The sequence below is a fragment of the Ursus americanus genome, chromosome 4, assembly GCF_024610735.1.
Source record: "Ursus americanus isolate L20-20 chromosome 4, mUrsAme1.1.p, whole genome shotgun sequence".
NCBI classification, from domain to species: Eukaryota; Metazoa; Chordata; class Mammalia; order Carnivora; family Ursidae; genus Ursus; species Ursus americanus.
Genome location: NC_142130.1, coordinates 96863008 through 96879462, shown reverse-complemented (window position 1 = coordinate 96879462; position 16455 = coordinate 96863008). Strand labels below are relative to the sequence as shown.

Genomic DNA, 16455 nt, shown 5'->3' with positions numbered 1-16455 from the left:
CGGCGGGAACGCGGGAGCGGGCGGGAGGGCAGGCCTCGGCGGGCCTGGGGCGGCCGGCGCCCCTGACGTCACCGCTCCGCGGTCGCCAGGGCGACGGCCCCATCAGCGCGCGCGTCAGAGCCGCCAGTCTCTTGGCAACGGCCCGATCTCCCGCTCTCCCTTCGCCTGGCGCTCGGCCGCGCGTCGCTCTGGCGTCAAAGCGACGTCAATGGGGATGTATCAATCCGGCGGCGGCGGCGGCGGGGGCGGGGCCGGCGGGGCGGGGCGGGGCCGGCGCGGTGGCGGCCGGGGCGGGGCCGGGGCGGGGCCGGGGCGGGGCCAGCAGCGGGCGGCGCGTGCTGCCCGAGCGCGCGGCGCGGCCTCAGAGCTGACATGCGGCACGGCCCGGGCGGCGGCGGCGGTGGCGGCCCGAGCAGCAAGCGCCAGAGCAGCAGGCGCCCGAGCAGCGCGAGCGGCGGAGCGCGCGGCGGGGACCGCGGGGCGAGCGGCGGCCCTGCCTCGGCGCTTGGAGGGTGGCAGAGGTGAGGCGGCGGCGAGGCCAGGGTGGCAGCCTCTGGGCTCGGAGCGGCTGGGCCGGGCTCCGGGGCTCCGAGGCTCCCGTTTCCGACTGCCGCGCCGGGCTCCGGGGCCCGTAGGCGCGCGCGTGGGGGTCGCGGACCCGGACGCCGCTCGCCCCGCCGCCGCTACCGGGCTCCCCTTTGTTGTGGGGCGGGTGGGGGGCGGCGCGGGAGCGGGTTACCAGCCCCGCGGGGCTCGCGGTCCAGAGGTCGGGATGGAGCGGACCGCGGGCGGCGGAGCGAGGGGCGGTGTAGCAGCGGGTTTCCAGACCCCGCGGGCCTAATGGGGTCTGGGGGTCGAAATGGAGCCGACCGCGGGCGGCGGGGCAGGGGGCGGCGTGGGAGCGGGTTACAAGCCCCGCGGGGCTTAAAGGGTCTGGGGGTCGAGATGGAACCGACCTCGAGCGGCGCGTTGGGAGTGTGTCCAGGCGCCCTGCGGGGCCGGCGTTAGGGATGGAGGCGGCCGCCCGCGGCGGGGCAAGGGATGGTGCGGGAGCGGGTCCAGGTGCCCCGCGGGGCTGGGGGATCGGGGGATCTGGATAGAGCCGACTGCGGGCGGCGGGGCAGGGGCGGGGGTGCGGCGTGGGAGCGGGTCGCAGCGCCCCGCGGGGCTGGGGGTCCGGGCGGCGGGGTGGGAGTGAGTCCAGGAGCCCCGCGGGGCTAGGGGAACGGGGGTCGGGATGGAGCTGAGCAACAGCAGGGGGCGGTGGGGGTGGGAGCGGGCCCACGCGCTCCCCAGGGCTGGGGGATCCGCGGGTGGGTTGGAGCCGGCCGCGGGCGGCGGGGTGGAGTGGTCCAGGCGCCCCGCAGGGCTGAGGGTCTTAGGGACCGGAGTGGAGCGGACCCCGGCGGCGGGGAGGGCGTGAGAGCGGGCACGCGCCCGGCGGGCTGAGGAGGTTGGATTGGAGCAGAGCGCGGGGGCGGCAGGGAGCGGGGCCGCGCCCCCCCCCCCCGGGGCCGGGCTGGGTCGGGTCGGTCCGGCGCTGAGCGCGCTCCCGGTGGCCCGCAGGTGCGGCGCGGAGCCATGGTGATCATGTCCGAGTTGAGCGCGGCCCCCGCGGGCTCTAGCCAGGGCCAACAGAAGCCCCTCCGGGTGGGCTTCTACGATGTCGAGCGGACCCTGGGCAAGGGCAATTTCGCCGTGGTGAAGCTGGCCCGACATCGAGTCACTAAAACCCAGGTGCGTGGGGCGGCCACCCGGCCTGTCCTGGGGGGACCCATCCTGGGGGCTGCTGGGCAGAATCCCTGTCCTTAGCGTTCATCGTGTAATGTCTCAGCGCTGACAGTTTTCAGTTCCGTGAAGACAAAATGCTTTATATTATGATTCTGAATAATACAGATATTAGGGGACGGTAGGGAGGGAAATGACCACATAACGCAGGAGTGTGGTGCTTGGGATCCGGCGGAGCCCTGTAAAGGGAGCCGGCAGGGACTTAGGAAACTTACTTAACTTTGACTGTTTTCAGTACTACTGATGGTTACTCTGGTTATTTTTCCCCCCAACTTTTTGTGATCTTTTGGGGACATAAAGTGTTTTAGAAATTAAACAGCAAAAAATATAATGTGTAAAGGAAAGGTGTTTTTTTTTAAACAAAATATCTTTTTTTTAAACCGTAGGTTGCAATAAAAATAATCGATAAAACTCGATTAGATTCAAGCAATTTGGAGAAAATATATCGTGAGGTTCAGATCATGAAGCTTCTGAATCATCCTCACATCATAAAGCTTTACCAGGTAAGGACTCAAGTTTGCCTTTTGCTGTTGCTCCTAGCAAGTGTGTTATGTGCAGCAATACATCTGCAGTTTCTGAATTTTGCCCATCTTTGGTTATGTGTGGCAGTCAGGGAGTTGGTTGTGGAGGGTAAATTGATTTTTGTAAGCTCTTCAGATGTATTTTCAATTGTTTTCTTGCTTTTGGATCGTACTTGAGATTTGCTTCATCAAAATTTTAGTTAGTATTGTCATCCATTCCAGTTTTAGATGCTTAGATGTGGGTGGTTACATTTAGTTTACTATGAAAACAACCAGATCTGTGTGTTGCCACAAGCCAAGCAGTCGTGTAGAAGGACAGATCTCAGTGAAACAGACACTTCCACCTTGGCAGATAATTATTAGACTTGAAAACTGGCTGCTCTTACCCATTTTTGTAAACTTATCTTTTTGCAAAGGCAGCAGGGAGCACCTGTCTTCCCATTTAAACTCTTCCATCAAAAACGGAGAGATGAAAATACTTTTGCCACAGTGAGAACAGGGAACTTGTCATTTAATCCAGGTTAAGAACACGCCTCGCCCAGTCTGCCTGTTGGTTTGTTTCATGACTTTATTTTTGTTATCGTGTTGAAACTAAGAAATTATATCTTTGGAATGTAAGCGTCGATTTAATTAGGACAGCAAAGCTAAGCAGTCTCGTGTTGAGCTCCCCGTGTGCTCGCAGAAGAAGTTCGTTGCAAATGCTCGGTGTTCCATCCAGGTGGGTTGGGTGTCAGTTCCTTGTGGTGGTTCTCGTGAAGGCCTGTGACTCTGAGATGAGTATGGCACGGTGTGTGCGTCTGTGCAGTCGGCAAGGCTGGGGGCACAGTGTGGTAGGAGAGGGAACGAGAATAGAAAATTATCCCTCCGAAATGGCGTCATCGGGCTTGTGTTCCCCTGAATGACCGTTTACTCAGAGTCATTACGTGCAGGGCTCCCGTCGCCATCCACTCTGGTCTGTGCGGTGTTCATCTCTGAGTTGTGCTGCTTTGCTCAGTCGTTTCCTCGTGGTCCCTGATGTCAGTGCCTGAGAGCAGTGCCTGGCCCGGTTCCGCAGCAGTGGGCTGAGCCCTGATTTTGACTTTGCCGGAGGGACGAGCCGGGGTGCACCTCCCTGTCCCTCTGCGCACCACTGTGTGAAGCAGCCCAGTTAGACGGCACACGGCTCACGTCCCCGGGGTTGGAGGTCCTTTCTGGGGTGCACGTTCTCATTGCTCTCTGGGCAGCCGCACCTGTCCCTCCTCGGGGTCTGACACTGGTGTGTCATTCTCATCCAGCTGGCCCAGGCTACACAACCTTGGGGAGATGCTTCCCCCTTGCCTTGAGGATTTCTAAAACTCAAAATGTGTTCACTCTTCGTTCTCCTTCCATCTCTCTCTTGAATTGAGGAAAGGAATAAACCGTGTTCTTACTCTCAAATCTGCCACACACGCTGAGGGCCAGGACGGTGAAAAGTCTCACTGACCTGCACTGGATTCACTTTCTTGTTAGATTTATGGCTGAAAGCAGTTGTCTTTACGGTGTCTTTTTTAAGGAACAACTATGTTTTGAACCCTAAAGAAGTCTGTTTCTGTAAGAACGTGCTGTCTCTGTGTGTCTCTCTGAAATATTTTAAATACAGGGCCGTGAGTTGGCTTTCCTTCTTTCGGTGCCACAGGTTTAAATTCTACCTTGTTGCCCAATTAGCTATGTTTTAGACTCTTTTAAAAATTGTTTTCAAAGCGAGATAAAATTCTCAATCAGGACATGAACCTGGCGGGTGTGTTTGACCTTGGCTGTTGCTATTGACACAGGCCGAGAGGTTTGCTGTACAAAGAGCAGTCTGTTGTTGCTTACCTGGCAGAGCCGCCTCTCGGTCCCTAAGTTATCATGTCAGTGAGGCAGGTGGGAAGGAGGGGTGTGCATCTATTATTCAGTGGGTGCTGGCCCCTGGCCTGGCTCGGCCGTTGCATGCCGGGCTTCTAGCAGAAAGCCCCAGCAGCGCTCTCCCGGTGTCCCGGGGTCCGGGTGTGAGGCCTCCGGGCGGTGAGGCAGTTGGGTTCACACTGATACGGGCGGGTTCTGGTGGGTTAGGGTAGGCAGGCTGGTGAAGAATTCCCCTCTGATGTTCTAAATCCTTTTTCTGAATAGGAACCCCATATTTGTTCCTTTAATGCAGAAGTGTTTATTTTCTTTTCCTTTTTAAAGATAATGGATGCACTCATCCTGGAAAAGTTAAAAATTTACTGGGGTTCAAGTGGATTATTTATACCACTGGTATGTTCCCTTTCCGTGTGGTTAAACGTTAGGTCTTTGTGTTTTTAGGTCATGGAAACAAAGGATATGCTTTACATTGTCACCGAGTTCGCAAAAAATGGAGAAATGTTTGGTAAGCCGCACCTCTTTTTGGTATCTGTTGAAAGCAAGCAGTCAGACTTGTCAGGAATCGCTCCTCCAGCATCTGGGTCCACCCATCCTAAAACTCAACAGCGTTCTTCTGCTGTGCCCCAGAGGCTGGCCGGCCTCTGGAATTTTCGGGCTATAGCTTTGTGTTGTCGCTCCTCAGATTATTTGACTTCCAACGGGCACCTCAGCGAGAATGAAGCGCGCAAGAAGTTCTGGCAGATTCTGTCGGCCGTGGAGTACTGCCACAGCCATCACATTGTGCACCGGGACCTCAAGACGGAGAACCTGTTGCTGGACGGCAGCATGGACATCAAGCTGGCAGGCAAGGGCGGGGGTGGGGCGCTTGCCTCCCAGGGCCACCCTGCTGTGTCTGCCGTGAGCTCACCGTCCGTCTTTTGTCCCTCAGATTTTGGATTTGGGAATTTCTACAAGTCAGGAGAGCCCCTGTCCACGTGGTGTGGGAGCCCTCCGTACGCAGCCCCGGAAGTCTTTGAAGGGAAGGAGTACGAAGGCCCCCAGCTTGACATCTGGGTAGGAGCCTGCGTGTGCGTGTGCGGTGCCCGTGGGCCTCCCGCGCTCTCCTGAGCAGCTAAGTAGCCCGGGCGCTGACTCACGGCCCTGTGGTCCTTTGCAGAGTCTCGGCGTCGTGCTGTACGTCCTCGTCTGCGGCTCGCTCCCCTTCGACGGGCCCAACTTGCCGGCTCTGCGGCAGCGGGTGCTGGAAGGCCGCTTCCGCATCCCCTTCTTCATGTCTCAAGGTAGGTGCCGCCAGCCTCCTCCCCCAGCTGCATCCCAGCTGTCAGCCTGCTGCAGGAACTGTTGGGCAACCCGGGATGAGAGTTTTAGGGAGGAGGAATTTATTTCCTGAAATGCCTGCTTGACTGTGTCTGAGTGTGCCGGCAGGTCTGTGAATCAGCCCCGCGTTACCGTGGGGTGTTTACGATCTGTCCACAAGAGAGACCCAACCCACTGGGTGTTTTCTCCATGCCCTACTTACGGGGCAGGCGGGTGCCTTGGCCCTGCTGTCCCCTGGAGAGGGCCTGGTCTCAGGTCCCCGCCGGCCCCAGCACCAGGGATGCTGGCCTGGTCACTGGGGAGTCTAAGTGGCCCTCTGTCTGAGCAAGTTAGGAAGACCGTGTTGTCATCCGTCCCCCCCCCCGAGGGCTGAGCCCTGGATTGGTGGCTCTCCTTGGTGGCAGTTCTGAACTGATAGCCCAGGCCACTGCTCCCAGTCTCAGCGTTCTTCAGGATAGCCACCGTCTGTGTGCCCCCGGGAAGGGAGTCTCGTCCCCAGCAGGGCCGTGGCGGGCGCCAGGCGGGTGGTGGTGGGGATGGGTGCAGTGCCCCCGCCCTGGGCTCAGCGGGCCTCTGTCGCCCTGCAGACTGCGAGACGCTGATCCGCCGCATGCTGGTGGTGGACCCCGCCAAGCGCATCACCATCGCCCAGATCCGGCAGCACAGATGGATGCAGGCCGGGCCCTCCGTGCCACGGCAGGCCTGCCCCGCCTTCTCCGCGCCCGGCTCCGGCTCCGGCCGGGGCCACTACGATGAGCAGGCCCTGGGCATCATGCACAGCCTCGGCATCGACCGGCAGCGGACCGTGGAGGTGAGCGCCCGCCCCGCCCGGCCCCGCGCGTACTCTGCCGCAGAGGCGCTCCTTGCGAGGAAAAGCAGGCACTGGCCCGTCGAGTTAAAATGGGAACATGGGCTAATTTAAGGGCCAGCTGTCCACTCCTCTAAAGGATATTCTCGGCCACCCAAGAATAACCCTGGGAACAGTTTTGTCGGGAGCCTCAGCCACTCGATGAGAAGCGTCCGAGGCCCCACCCCCGTGCGGGAGCCCTGCCGCCCGCGCCCCTCTCTGCTGGCCTCACCCTGACCCCGCTTCTCTCCGCCCTCCCCCCCAGTCACTACAGAACAGCAGCTACAACCACTTTGCTGCCATTTATTACCTCCTCCTCGAGCGGCTGAAGGAGTATCGGCACACTCCGCCGTCCGCCCGGCCTGGCCCGGCCCGGCAGCAGAGGCCCAGGAGCTCAGATCTCAGCGGCTTTGAGGTGGGGGAGCCATCTCCTTCGCGAGCTCGGCCTTGGATTGCGCCCCCCACCCCCGCCCGTTAGAATCCCTTGCCCTGACAGGCCCGGGAGTGAGACGCAGAGCCCACTGGCCCCCAGGTCACGTCTCCTGCCCATTAGGCATGGGGGGATTTCCTGTGTGAGCCACAGACTGGAGGGGGGGTGCTGGCCACTCTGCGGAGGGTCAGGCACCACCCTGCGGCCACTTGTTCCTTAACTGTCCCCGCTCTGGCCTCTTGACACCTTTTGGTGACCCTGTGCAGGGTGGCCTTAGAGAGGAGGCTGCGTATGTCCTTAGCCCAGGCAGCTAATGGCTGGCGTCTGTCAGCCCCACAACAAAGCCAGTGGGGTCTTTCTTGTCATGCTGCTTGTGACGGTCCCCAGAGCCAGTTCCTGATGGTGTCTGTCCTCTGCCGACCCACAGGTGCCTCAGGAAGGCCTGTCCGGTGACTCTTTTCGATCCTCCCTGCTGTGTCCTCAGCCCCAGGCCTTGGGGCAGTCTGTCCTGCAGGCTGACACAGACTGTGACCCCCTCAGCTCACTCCAGGTGTGTGACCTTCACTGGGTGGCCATCGGGGAGGGGTTCTCTCAGCTGGAGTGACGTCCCCCGCCTGGGTCCCACAGAGCCCTGGGAGTTACTGGTTTGTGTCTGTCCCCTTGCAGCCCTTGCTCTTCCCCCTGGACGCCAACTGCAACGGAGTGTTCCGGCATCGCTCCATCTCCCCCAGCGGCCTGCTGGACACGTCCATCAGTGAGGAGGTCAGGCAGGGCCCGGGCCTGGAGGAGGAGCAGGAGGCCCAGAAGCCCCTGTCTGGCAGCACAGGCCGCAGGCACACGCTGGCCGAGGTCTCCACCTGCTTCTCCCCGTGCGCCCCTCCGTGTAAGTGTCCCTGTGGGCTGGGGACAGGGGCCTGGAGTGCGGCCCGGGGGGCGGGTTGACGGTTGAGGCTCTGACCGACCGATGTGAAGTGTACCTTTCTTGCCGGGCGGCTTCTAAGTACATGTGTCCGGATTGGTCAGTTGTTTGACTCCCGAGGCTGTGCAGATCACGCACCAAGACCACACATGGCCCTCCGGTGGCAGACGTATGGGGCTTAGCTGCCCCCAGGTGCCAGGAGGGCAGGTCCTCCGTCCAGGCCGCTGTGCGTCCTTGTGGGAGCCCCGAGTCAGCCGCAGAGGCAGCTGCACCCTCTTGGTGGCCGGCCACTGTCGCAGCTCCCAGACTCTGATAGGCTCTGGCCGTCGTGGACCCCTCCTCACCACGGCTGAGGGTAGAGACAAGGAGGCTAGTACGGAGAAGGTTTCCGTGCCAGTTTCTCTGCTAGAGCTGTGGCCGCTTCTGATTTGTAGTGAGAACTGTCGGGTGCCGGGGGCTGCTTCTGGCCTTGGGGAGCATCAGGGGCCCCCCTCAAGAGCGCATGCTTCTTCGTAGGTATCGTCATCTCTTCCTCTGCCACGAGCCCTGCAGAAGGCACCAGCTCCGACAGCTGTCTGACCTTCTCAGCAGGCGACGGCCCCGTGGGCCTCAGTGGACGCCTGGCCGCTCAGGGGCTGCTGGGCACCTGCTGTCCTCTCAGACTGGCCTCACCGCTCTTGGGAGCCCAGTCTGCCACCCCAGTGCTGCAGGCCCAGGGGGCCCCAGGAGGGGTCACTCTGCTCCCCATCAGCTTCCAGGAAGGCCGGAGGGCATCGGACACGTCGCTCACTCAAGGTGACTTCCCCTTCCGTGCACACTTCCCCTTCCCAGAGGATGCTCTGTGCCCCTGGAGGGCATCACTTTATCCTGGGGCAGAAGGCGTGTCCCCGGTGTGTAGCCGGGCGTGGCCGAGTGGCAGTACTCCCAGGTCCTAGGTGTCCCGGTCTTCTAGGACGAACTCACGCAGTCTCCTGGTGGCTGGTCCGAAAAGCCCAGGAGACACTGGGAGGCCCACCAGCTCTACTCTGGAGAAGGCAGCTCGCACCTGCCTGCCTGGGTCCCTCTCTGGTCCCAAGGCACTGCTCATGCCCTCCTTCCCCAAAGGGTCCTGTGCCCAGACTCACACCTGTGCCCCAGGAGGGGGCTGTGGTGAGAAGTGATCGGGTAACCAGAGAGTACCCATAACCCCCATAGGAAGGCGTGCCGTCCATCTATCCCATCACGTTTGTACGGGGTCCCTTCCTTATGCCTCCCTGAGGTCTGCAAGCCCCAGCAAGCCTTGGGACAGAGATCCACTGACCATCCTGGTTGTGCACCTCCCCCCCAGGGCTGAAAGCTTTCCGGCAGCAGTTGAGGAAGAACGCAAGGACCAAAGGGCTCCTGGGTCTAAACAAGATCAAGGGGCTGGCTCGTCAGGTGTGCCAGCCCTCCTCCTCCAGCCGGGCCTCCAGGGGAGGCCTGAGCGCCTTCCAGCTGCCCGCCCAGAGCCCGGGCCTGCACGGCAGCGGAGCCAGCAGCCGGGAGGGCCGGAGCCTGCTGGAAGAGGTTCTGCACCAGCAAAGGTATGCCCGCCTCGCGCCCGTCACGCTCCCTGCGGGAGGACTCCCGGACAGCTGGGTTTCTTGAGTAACCTTATCTCTTAAGCTGGTCCCCTTGTCCGTGTAATCAGATGAGTGCACCTCCCCCAGCATGGGGAGAGCCGTGAGGTAGGGCCTTGTTCCCTATAGATGGTGGCGGAGGTGGGGAGCAGTTGGGTTTTCTCGCTTTGAAGCCCGCCTGTAAGTGGGGGGATGGAGGGGGCAGTGAATGAGAATGTCACGTCTGGTTGGCGTCTCTGAGCTGCTGCAAAAGCAGGACGGAGAATGGAAATGTCAGGAATTGCTCGGGGGATTAATTGCACAGCGCTGCGTGTCGGGAGCAGCTCCAGCCCGCGGCTCATCGGGGCGGCCCTTCGGCCCTGGTGGCGGGGAACCCCGGCAGCCTGTGCGCCTGGCAGGGTGGCGGAACTTGGTGGGAGGCACAGCAGGCAGAGCGGCAGTGACCTGGTCTCCCTCCCTGCCCCCTCGCGCCCCTCCAGGTTGCTCCAGCTGCAGCACCACCCGGCAGGCCCACCCAGCTGCCAGCAGGCCCCCCAGCTGCCCCCGGCCCCGCTGGTCCTTGCCCCGTGTGACGGCGCTCTCCTCGTGTCGGGACTCCAGAAGGAGCTGGGGCTGGGGCCCGGCCCGCTGCTGCCACCCCACCTCCTGCAAGCCGGGGGCTCCCCGGTGGCCTCGGCAGCCCAGCTGCTGGACACCCACCTGCACATCAGCCATGCCACGGCCCCCTATCCTGCCGCCACGCTGCCCCCCAGCTTTGTGGCTGCGGGGCTGCCGCAGGCGGACTGTGAGATGGAGGACCTGACTGCGGGCCAGCTGGGCACGTTTGTGCTGGTGCAGTGAGGGCCCCGCCTCCGCTCGGGCCGCTGGCCCTTCGAAGCAATAATGTCAGAGGATGTGAAGATGTTTCCGGACTCGAAGCCAATAAGTTTCTAGAAGCGAAACAAGCAATACGTTTGGTGTTTTGGCTTTTTAGTTGATTTTTTGTTTTATTTTTTCTTTGCACTGAGCAAATGTAACTCTGAGTAGGGCCTGGAAACTTTCTGAAGAAAAATAATAATTGAGGGGCGTGTCGGGGTGGGTGGATGGGAAGGGGAAGGAGGGCGGCGGGGCGAGAGGTGACAGGGCTGGGCTGAACGGGCCAGCGCCACTGCGGTCGGTCAGGGGCGGCGGGAGGGGACCACGGGGGCGGTGGGGCCGCGGAGGGATTGCCTCGGAAGAAACCATGTGTGAGCCGTGTGTTCATCGTGTGTGTGCCTGTGTGTGTTCAGTACCCTTTTTTGTTCAGTTGACAATTCTCCACTTCCCGAAACATTTATGCTTCAGAGTGAGAACTGTGAACTTCCTGCTTTACGCATCCGTTTTTGAAAAGCTCTATTGGCCAGCCCAGGAGAAAATAATCTACAAATTCCTGAAATTCTCTACCCTGAAATCAGAACCCCATGGACGTTTTTTTCCTTATTTTAGATGAGAATTTTATCAACTGCTCGAGTCGGGTTTCCAGGATTCTTCAGAGGAGCTGCAGAAAGAAACTGGAAGGGGGTGGGGGACTGTGAGTCGGGGGCTCCGGCCCAGGGTGCGTGCCCTGGATCCCCCGCGTGCCTTGGAGGGCCCCAGAGAGTTTTCTTCCTGCTGCCCATCTTATTTCCGCTGCTAATTAAGTTTTTATGCATTTCATTATCAGGGTCCAAAAAGAACAACCAACTGGGGTGGGGGATGTGCAATACAGCAGGCGTGTGGCGGGCAGGAGCAGGCGGGGGACGGGTCCCTGCTGGCGACCCCGCCTGCCCGCGGCCGGCTCGCGATCTGGGGTTAGCCCTGCCTTCTCCAGGCCTCACACTTGGTAGGCTTTCGTTCGAGAGAATGAAATGAGAGGTCAGATCAGTGTTGTTCAAGCTTTGTTCCTTTTTTAAAGCAAATGTACATGTATATAAATAGGAGACGAATATACACTACTTATTTTTTATATTTTTTACTACACTTTTGTGTTCCTGGTTTAAATTTTCCTCTCTGGTAACGTTACAAAGCGCCAGCACCGGGTCGGTGTGGAGGAGGGAGGCACGTGCGTCCTCCCCTGGCAGGTGGGCCGCCTCACCCCCTCTGCACCCGTCAGTCCCCGATCCTTTACCGACCCAGGTGCCTTCAGCTCACTTTGGCTCTTACGACCTACAGTATTAACAGGGGAAAGGTGGGCATTTGTAGAAGCCAAAGACTGCCCGGGCTCCCAGCGGGCAGGGAGGCCGTGGGGCGTGCGCCTGGGGCTGGCGTCTGCCCAGCTTGCTGCTACCGGTCCCCCGCCGGCGCCGCTGCTACTGCCCCGTGGCTCTCGCAGGCCTCGGGGAAGGGACTGTCCTCGTGCCTGGCCGCAGAGATCACCAAAGCCTCCTGCCGGCTCGTGGAGGGGGCCTGGGGGCAGGAGGGCGTCCGGGCAGCCGGGGCCGGGCCTCCGGGGGCGCAGAGGCCGCACGGCTGGCTCCCACACCAAGGCGGCTCCCTTGTTCCACTCCTCGCTGTTCTAACGCCACAGATCAAAGGCCTCAGAACCATGACAAGCACTTTACTTTCACGGAGATTTTCTTTCTTGCTGTGAGTGTGTCTCTGCGTCTCGTGTGTAGGTGTGTGCGACGTGTGTTTTGTAGTTTCTCCACCGCGCTGTGGGGCCGGCTGGGCGCCTGGTTATAGGCACTACGTGATCTAAGATGTATATAGTCTGTTTTTTTACCATAACTGATTTAATTATTTTATTTCTTATGTTAACATGAGAAATGTATGCCAAATGATTAGTGGGTGTATGTTTTTTAATTTAATATTTAAATAAAATATTTGCGGGAAAACCCTTGACCTTTCCCTGTGGTTCATCTCTGCGGGAGTGCCTTCCTTATGACACGCTTCCTCCAGCTGCACTCAGAGTTTGCATCTTAAAGAAGGGGGCACGGCACCAGCTCCCACATCGGCCTGGCTGCAAGGATCCCACGGCCCCCTGGCCGCAGCCGCGTCCACCCCGCCACTGAGTGTCAGTCAGGGTCAGGGCGCGGGAGGAGCTGCCTGGGGCCCAGGGCACCCGGACTGTGCTGTTCTCCCCGCCTTCCTGGGGTGGTGGGCGGCGGGCTCCGCGAACGTGCTGGGCACCTTGCAGCCCTGACGGTCTTCAGCTGGTTCTCCCCCCACCCCAGAGCGCCATTCACGCCTTACTCCTTCCCCTGTGATGCTCTGTGAACCCGCTTGTGAGTCAAGGATTTAGAAGAGCCTCACGGCCGATCGCTCCCAGTCTCTTAAAATTGATTTTACCGAGTCCTGGCAATAGCGGAGATGTGGCCGCTGGGTGAACAAAGGATTCTCCTCATCTGGATTCCTTGGCAAATAGTTTCTGGTTAAAAAGTTCTTCAATCTCTTTACACCTGTTGGGATGGTCATTATCAAAAACTGTAAAATAGCCATTGGAACCCCGTGCACTGCTGGTGGGAGAGGACGGTGCTTCGGGGGAAAGCCAGCGGGTGCCTCCGTAACAAAGTGAACGATCACCCTGTCGTCCCGCTGTGAGCACAGACTGCAGACAGCGGAAAGCAGACTCCCAGCAGATCCTTGCACCCCCGGGCTCACAACAGTGACTCGGTAGCCAGGGGTGGAAGCAGCCACACGCCCGCTGGTGCGTGAACGGACAAGCGTGATGTCCCCTCGCACGGGGGAATAGCATTCAGCCGTGAAAAGGAGGGAATCTGACTCCTACTGTAACGGACACAAACCTTGAGGACATTACGCTGAGTGCACTGAGCCAGGCACAGGACAGATCCCGTGTGACCCACTTACAGGGGCGCCCAAAGCAGTCAGATCCGTAGAGACAGAAAGGGGGATGCTGGGCACCAGGGACTGGGGAAGGGGCACAGGGAGTCAGTGATTCATGGTGACAGAGGTCAGTGTGGGGACGAGGGAAAGTCCTGGAGACAGACGGTGGTGAGGGCCATGTAACAACATGAATGGACATTTGAACATGGCTAAGATGGCCACTTTTATGTGGTTCTGTGTAGGTTCTAGATTCTCTCGGCGTGATGCCTGACATGGACAGTAGAGTCCCTGTGGGGGACAGTGAGCCAGAGGACATGACAGAGGACAGCCAGCCGCCCCCCAAGGGTCCCGGGAAATGCCACGGTCTGTCGGCTGGCCCAGGGAAGACAGCACGCCTGACCACGCCTCGGCTGGTGCTCGCGTGGGAAGAGCTCCAACGTCCTGCACCGAGCTGACGCTCTGGGCGGCCGGAGCCTCGAGGGGCCCTGAGGGGGGTGCGGGGCTCAGCCTCGCTGTGTGCCCCCAAGTGGGCTCTGCAGCCCCCTGCGCCTGTCCCCGGCCAGGCTGCTGTATGTAGGCTGTGTGGCTTCGGCTACCACGTGTTGACCTGGCGTGCGAGGCCCGTAGCTCCCAGGAGCGAAGTGTCTGTGGACCAGCTTGCTCAAGGCTCAGCCACTCGTCTTAAGGATGCTGTTGCACGTACTGACTCAGGTAGCTCTCTCCCTTCACAGGTGTGTCCACTTCCAGCCGCAGGGGCTCAAGTATGAACTTGGGTTCCTAGGTCCCCCTGGACCACGGATCAAAGACCGTGAGGAGCACAGGGGTGTGAACCCCCACAGAAAAACGCACCCCCAGAACAGAGCAGCTCTGCTGAGGCACGGCTGGCACACAGCACGATGCGCCCCTCCCAAGTGTGCGGTTCAGTGAGCTTGGACAGTGCACGGACCTGGGCAGCCCTGGCCCTGCTGTGCCCCAGAAAGCCCCCAGGTCCTCGGCAGGGGCCCTTCCTTCTGCCCTGGCCTCAGGCAGCTGCTGGCCTGCTCTGTGTCACTGTGGGTTAGTCGTGCATTTTCTGGGGTTTCCTATGAACAGACCGTGCCTCGTGTGCCCTCCGTTTGCCTGGCTTCTTTCTCTCGCATGGTTGCCTGGAGGCTGGTCCAGGCGCTGTCTGCAGAGCGCTGCCCTGCGTCCGCCCAGGGTGGCCGCCTCAGAGCTTGTGCTGCACGCACCTGCTGGCGGGCCGGGGGACCATCATCTCCATTTTGGGCTAGTCCAGTGTGGCTGCCGTGAGGATCTGCGCCCGAGCATTTGTGTGGACGTGTTTCATTTCTCCTGGGGGAACGCGGAGACACGAGGCCTGTGTCATGGGCCACGACCGCTGTTCACTTTACCAGAAGCTGCCAAACCACAACCCAAGGGGCTACGGCAGTTCACAGTGCTGCCCGCAGCGTGTGGGCGACCCGGCGGCTCGCACCCTCCCCCGCGCTCGGCACATGTGATGCCATTCCAAAAGGTGTGCAGTGGTGTCTTATTATGGCTTCATTGTGCATTTATTTTCATTTTCCTGATGACTGGTGATGGTTAGCGTCTTTCCATGTGATTATTGGCCGTTCTGTTTCTCAAGTTTAAGTCTTCGCCAAATATTTAATTGGTTTGTTTGGATTCTTATTGTTGAGTTGTAGGAATTCCTTACATATTTCACGTGTAAGTTTCTTCGTCATACGTGTGTGTGCATGTATGTGACTGTGTGAACATCTACACGTGTGTGCCTACAGATCTACACGTGTACGTGGGCACACACACGTATGTATGTGAACACACAGAATGTTTCTCCCGCCTGGGGCTTGCCTTTCACCAGAAGAGAGGAGTTCAAAGTTTCAATTTTCATGAAGTCCTACGTATTTTATTTTTTCTGCTGTCCTAAGAGACCCCTGCCTCCCCCGCGTCGAGAGGCTCTCCCGTGCTCCCTTCCGGAGGCTTCTGACGCGTCTAGCTTTTGGTCCACGTCTGCAGTGCACTTTGGGATTCGTTTTGCCTGTGGTTTGGGACAACAGTGGAGGCTTATTCCTTCTCTGCGGGTATCCAGGTGTCCCAGAACCGTTTATTGAAAAGTCTCTCCTTTGCCCCCATTGAATCAATTTGAAACATTTGTTGGAAATCAAGTAACCATAAATGGAAGGGCCTATTTCCAGACGCTGTTCTGTTCTGCTGAGCGGGATGTCTCTCCGGCGGCGACACCACACTGTCTTGATTATTTTATTATTGCGGCTGAAGTCTTGATGAGGTTGGGTAGTGTAAACCTTCTAATTCTGGGCTGCTTTCTCTATGTTGGTTTCGCTTTTCCTGGTCCTTCGCATTTCCGTGTACATTTTAGAGTCAGCTTGTCCTTCTCCATAATCTGTACCGAGTCTCTCTGTTTGTGTGGAATTGGTGTTCTTTCTTTCCTAAAGGTTTGGTGGAGGGCAGCATCAGCGAGAGCACGTGGGGCCCGAGCTGCTCTGCGGGGCGGCTGTAAACCGCACAATCTCATGGCCGCGCTGAGAGCGACGCCGAGTCCCTATTGCATTTTTGAGGGCGCTTCAGAAGTTTGTGCTTTTCAGGCACTTGCGCGTTTCATCTGGGTTGTTGGATCCATTCCTCGGAGGTTCACAATACCTTCCTAGTCTCCTCTCACTGTCTGGAATCTGCAGCCACGTCTCCCGTCACGTGGAGCCTGGTGCGCTGGTGCGGTGCGCTGGCACTGAACATGTGTCCCGCGGCTGTCGGGAGGCGTGCTCCGTAACGATAGACGACATGGTGGGTGACACTGCTGTCCGCGTCCTCTCTGTTCTGCTGGTTTTGTGTCTTCCTTTTTCATGTGTCTTTAAGACAGGAGCGCGCAGAGCGCCCTCACCCTCCTGGGTCGATTGCTTCAGCTCCGCTGCATGCGCTCAGCTCTCCCTAATCAGCTACGTGCTTTTTAGGACCGTTTCATCTTGAGGAATTGCCGTGTTTTCACGGTGGACTGGCCCTCTTTCCTTCGTGGATCCTCCTTGTTCCGGAGTCCGCCCCGATGTTAACACAGCCCTTCCGGCTCCGCGAGCTTGGCGTGGCATGGTGGGCGCTTTACCGCCTGCACACTCTCGGCCTGTCTTCCTATTTCTTGTAGACGGCCCGTAGTGGGGCCTTGGAGGAGAACACCGTCCGGCCGTCTCTGCTCTGTACATGGGGAGTTTGCCCCTCTAACCGCGGACATAACCGGTGTGCTGGGTCTCAGGGCGCCACCTTGCTTCTCACCTCGGGGCTGTCTCTTCTTCGCGCTTTGTCCCGTCCTCTTTGCGTGGCTTCTGCTGGGCTGTGTCTCCACTGCTTCATTTTGTCTCCGCAGGAAGAGGGGCTGCAGCCCCCCTCCACCC

The 16455-nt window shown here is 59.4% G+C and overlaps 1 protein-coding gene across 1 annotated transcript; it reads left to right on the top strand.

Annotated features, from left to right (window-relative positions):
- Positions 1-368: 368 nt before the first annotated feature.
- SIK1 (salt inducible kinase 1) lies at positions 369-12118 on the top strand. The gene is made up of 14 exons (XM_045774180.2): positions 369-521; positions 1567-1737; positions 2175-2291; positions 4611-4674; positions 4852-5013; positions 5098-5222; positions 5326-5449; positions 6074-6297; positions 6599-6748; positions 7191-7313; positions 7430-7646; positions 8199-8477; positions 9010-9244; positions 9760-12118. Exons 2-14 carry the CDS (start codon positions 1582-1584, stop codon positions 10118-10120), a joined length of 2337 nt encoding a protein of 778 aa, XP_045630136.1. The 5' UTR covers positions 369-521; positions 1567-1581; the 3' UTR covers positions 10121-12118.
- The last annotated feature ends 4337 nt before the right edge of the window (positions 12119-16455 follow it).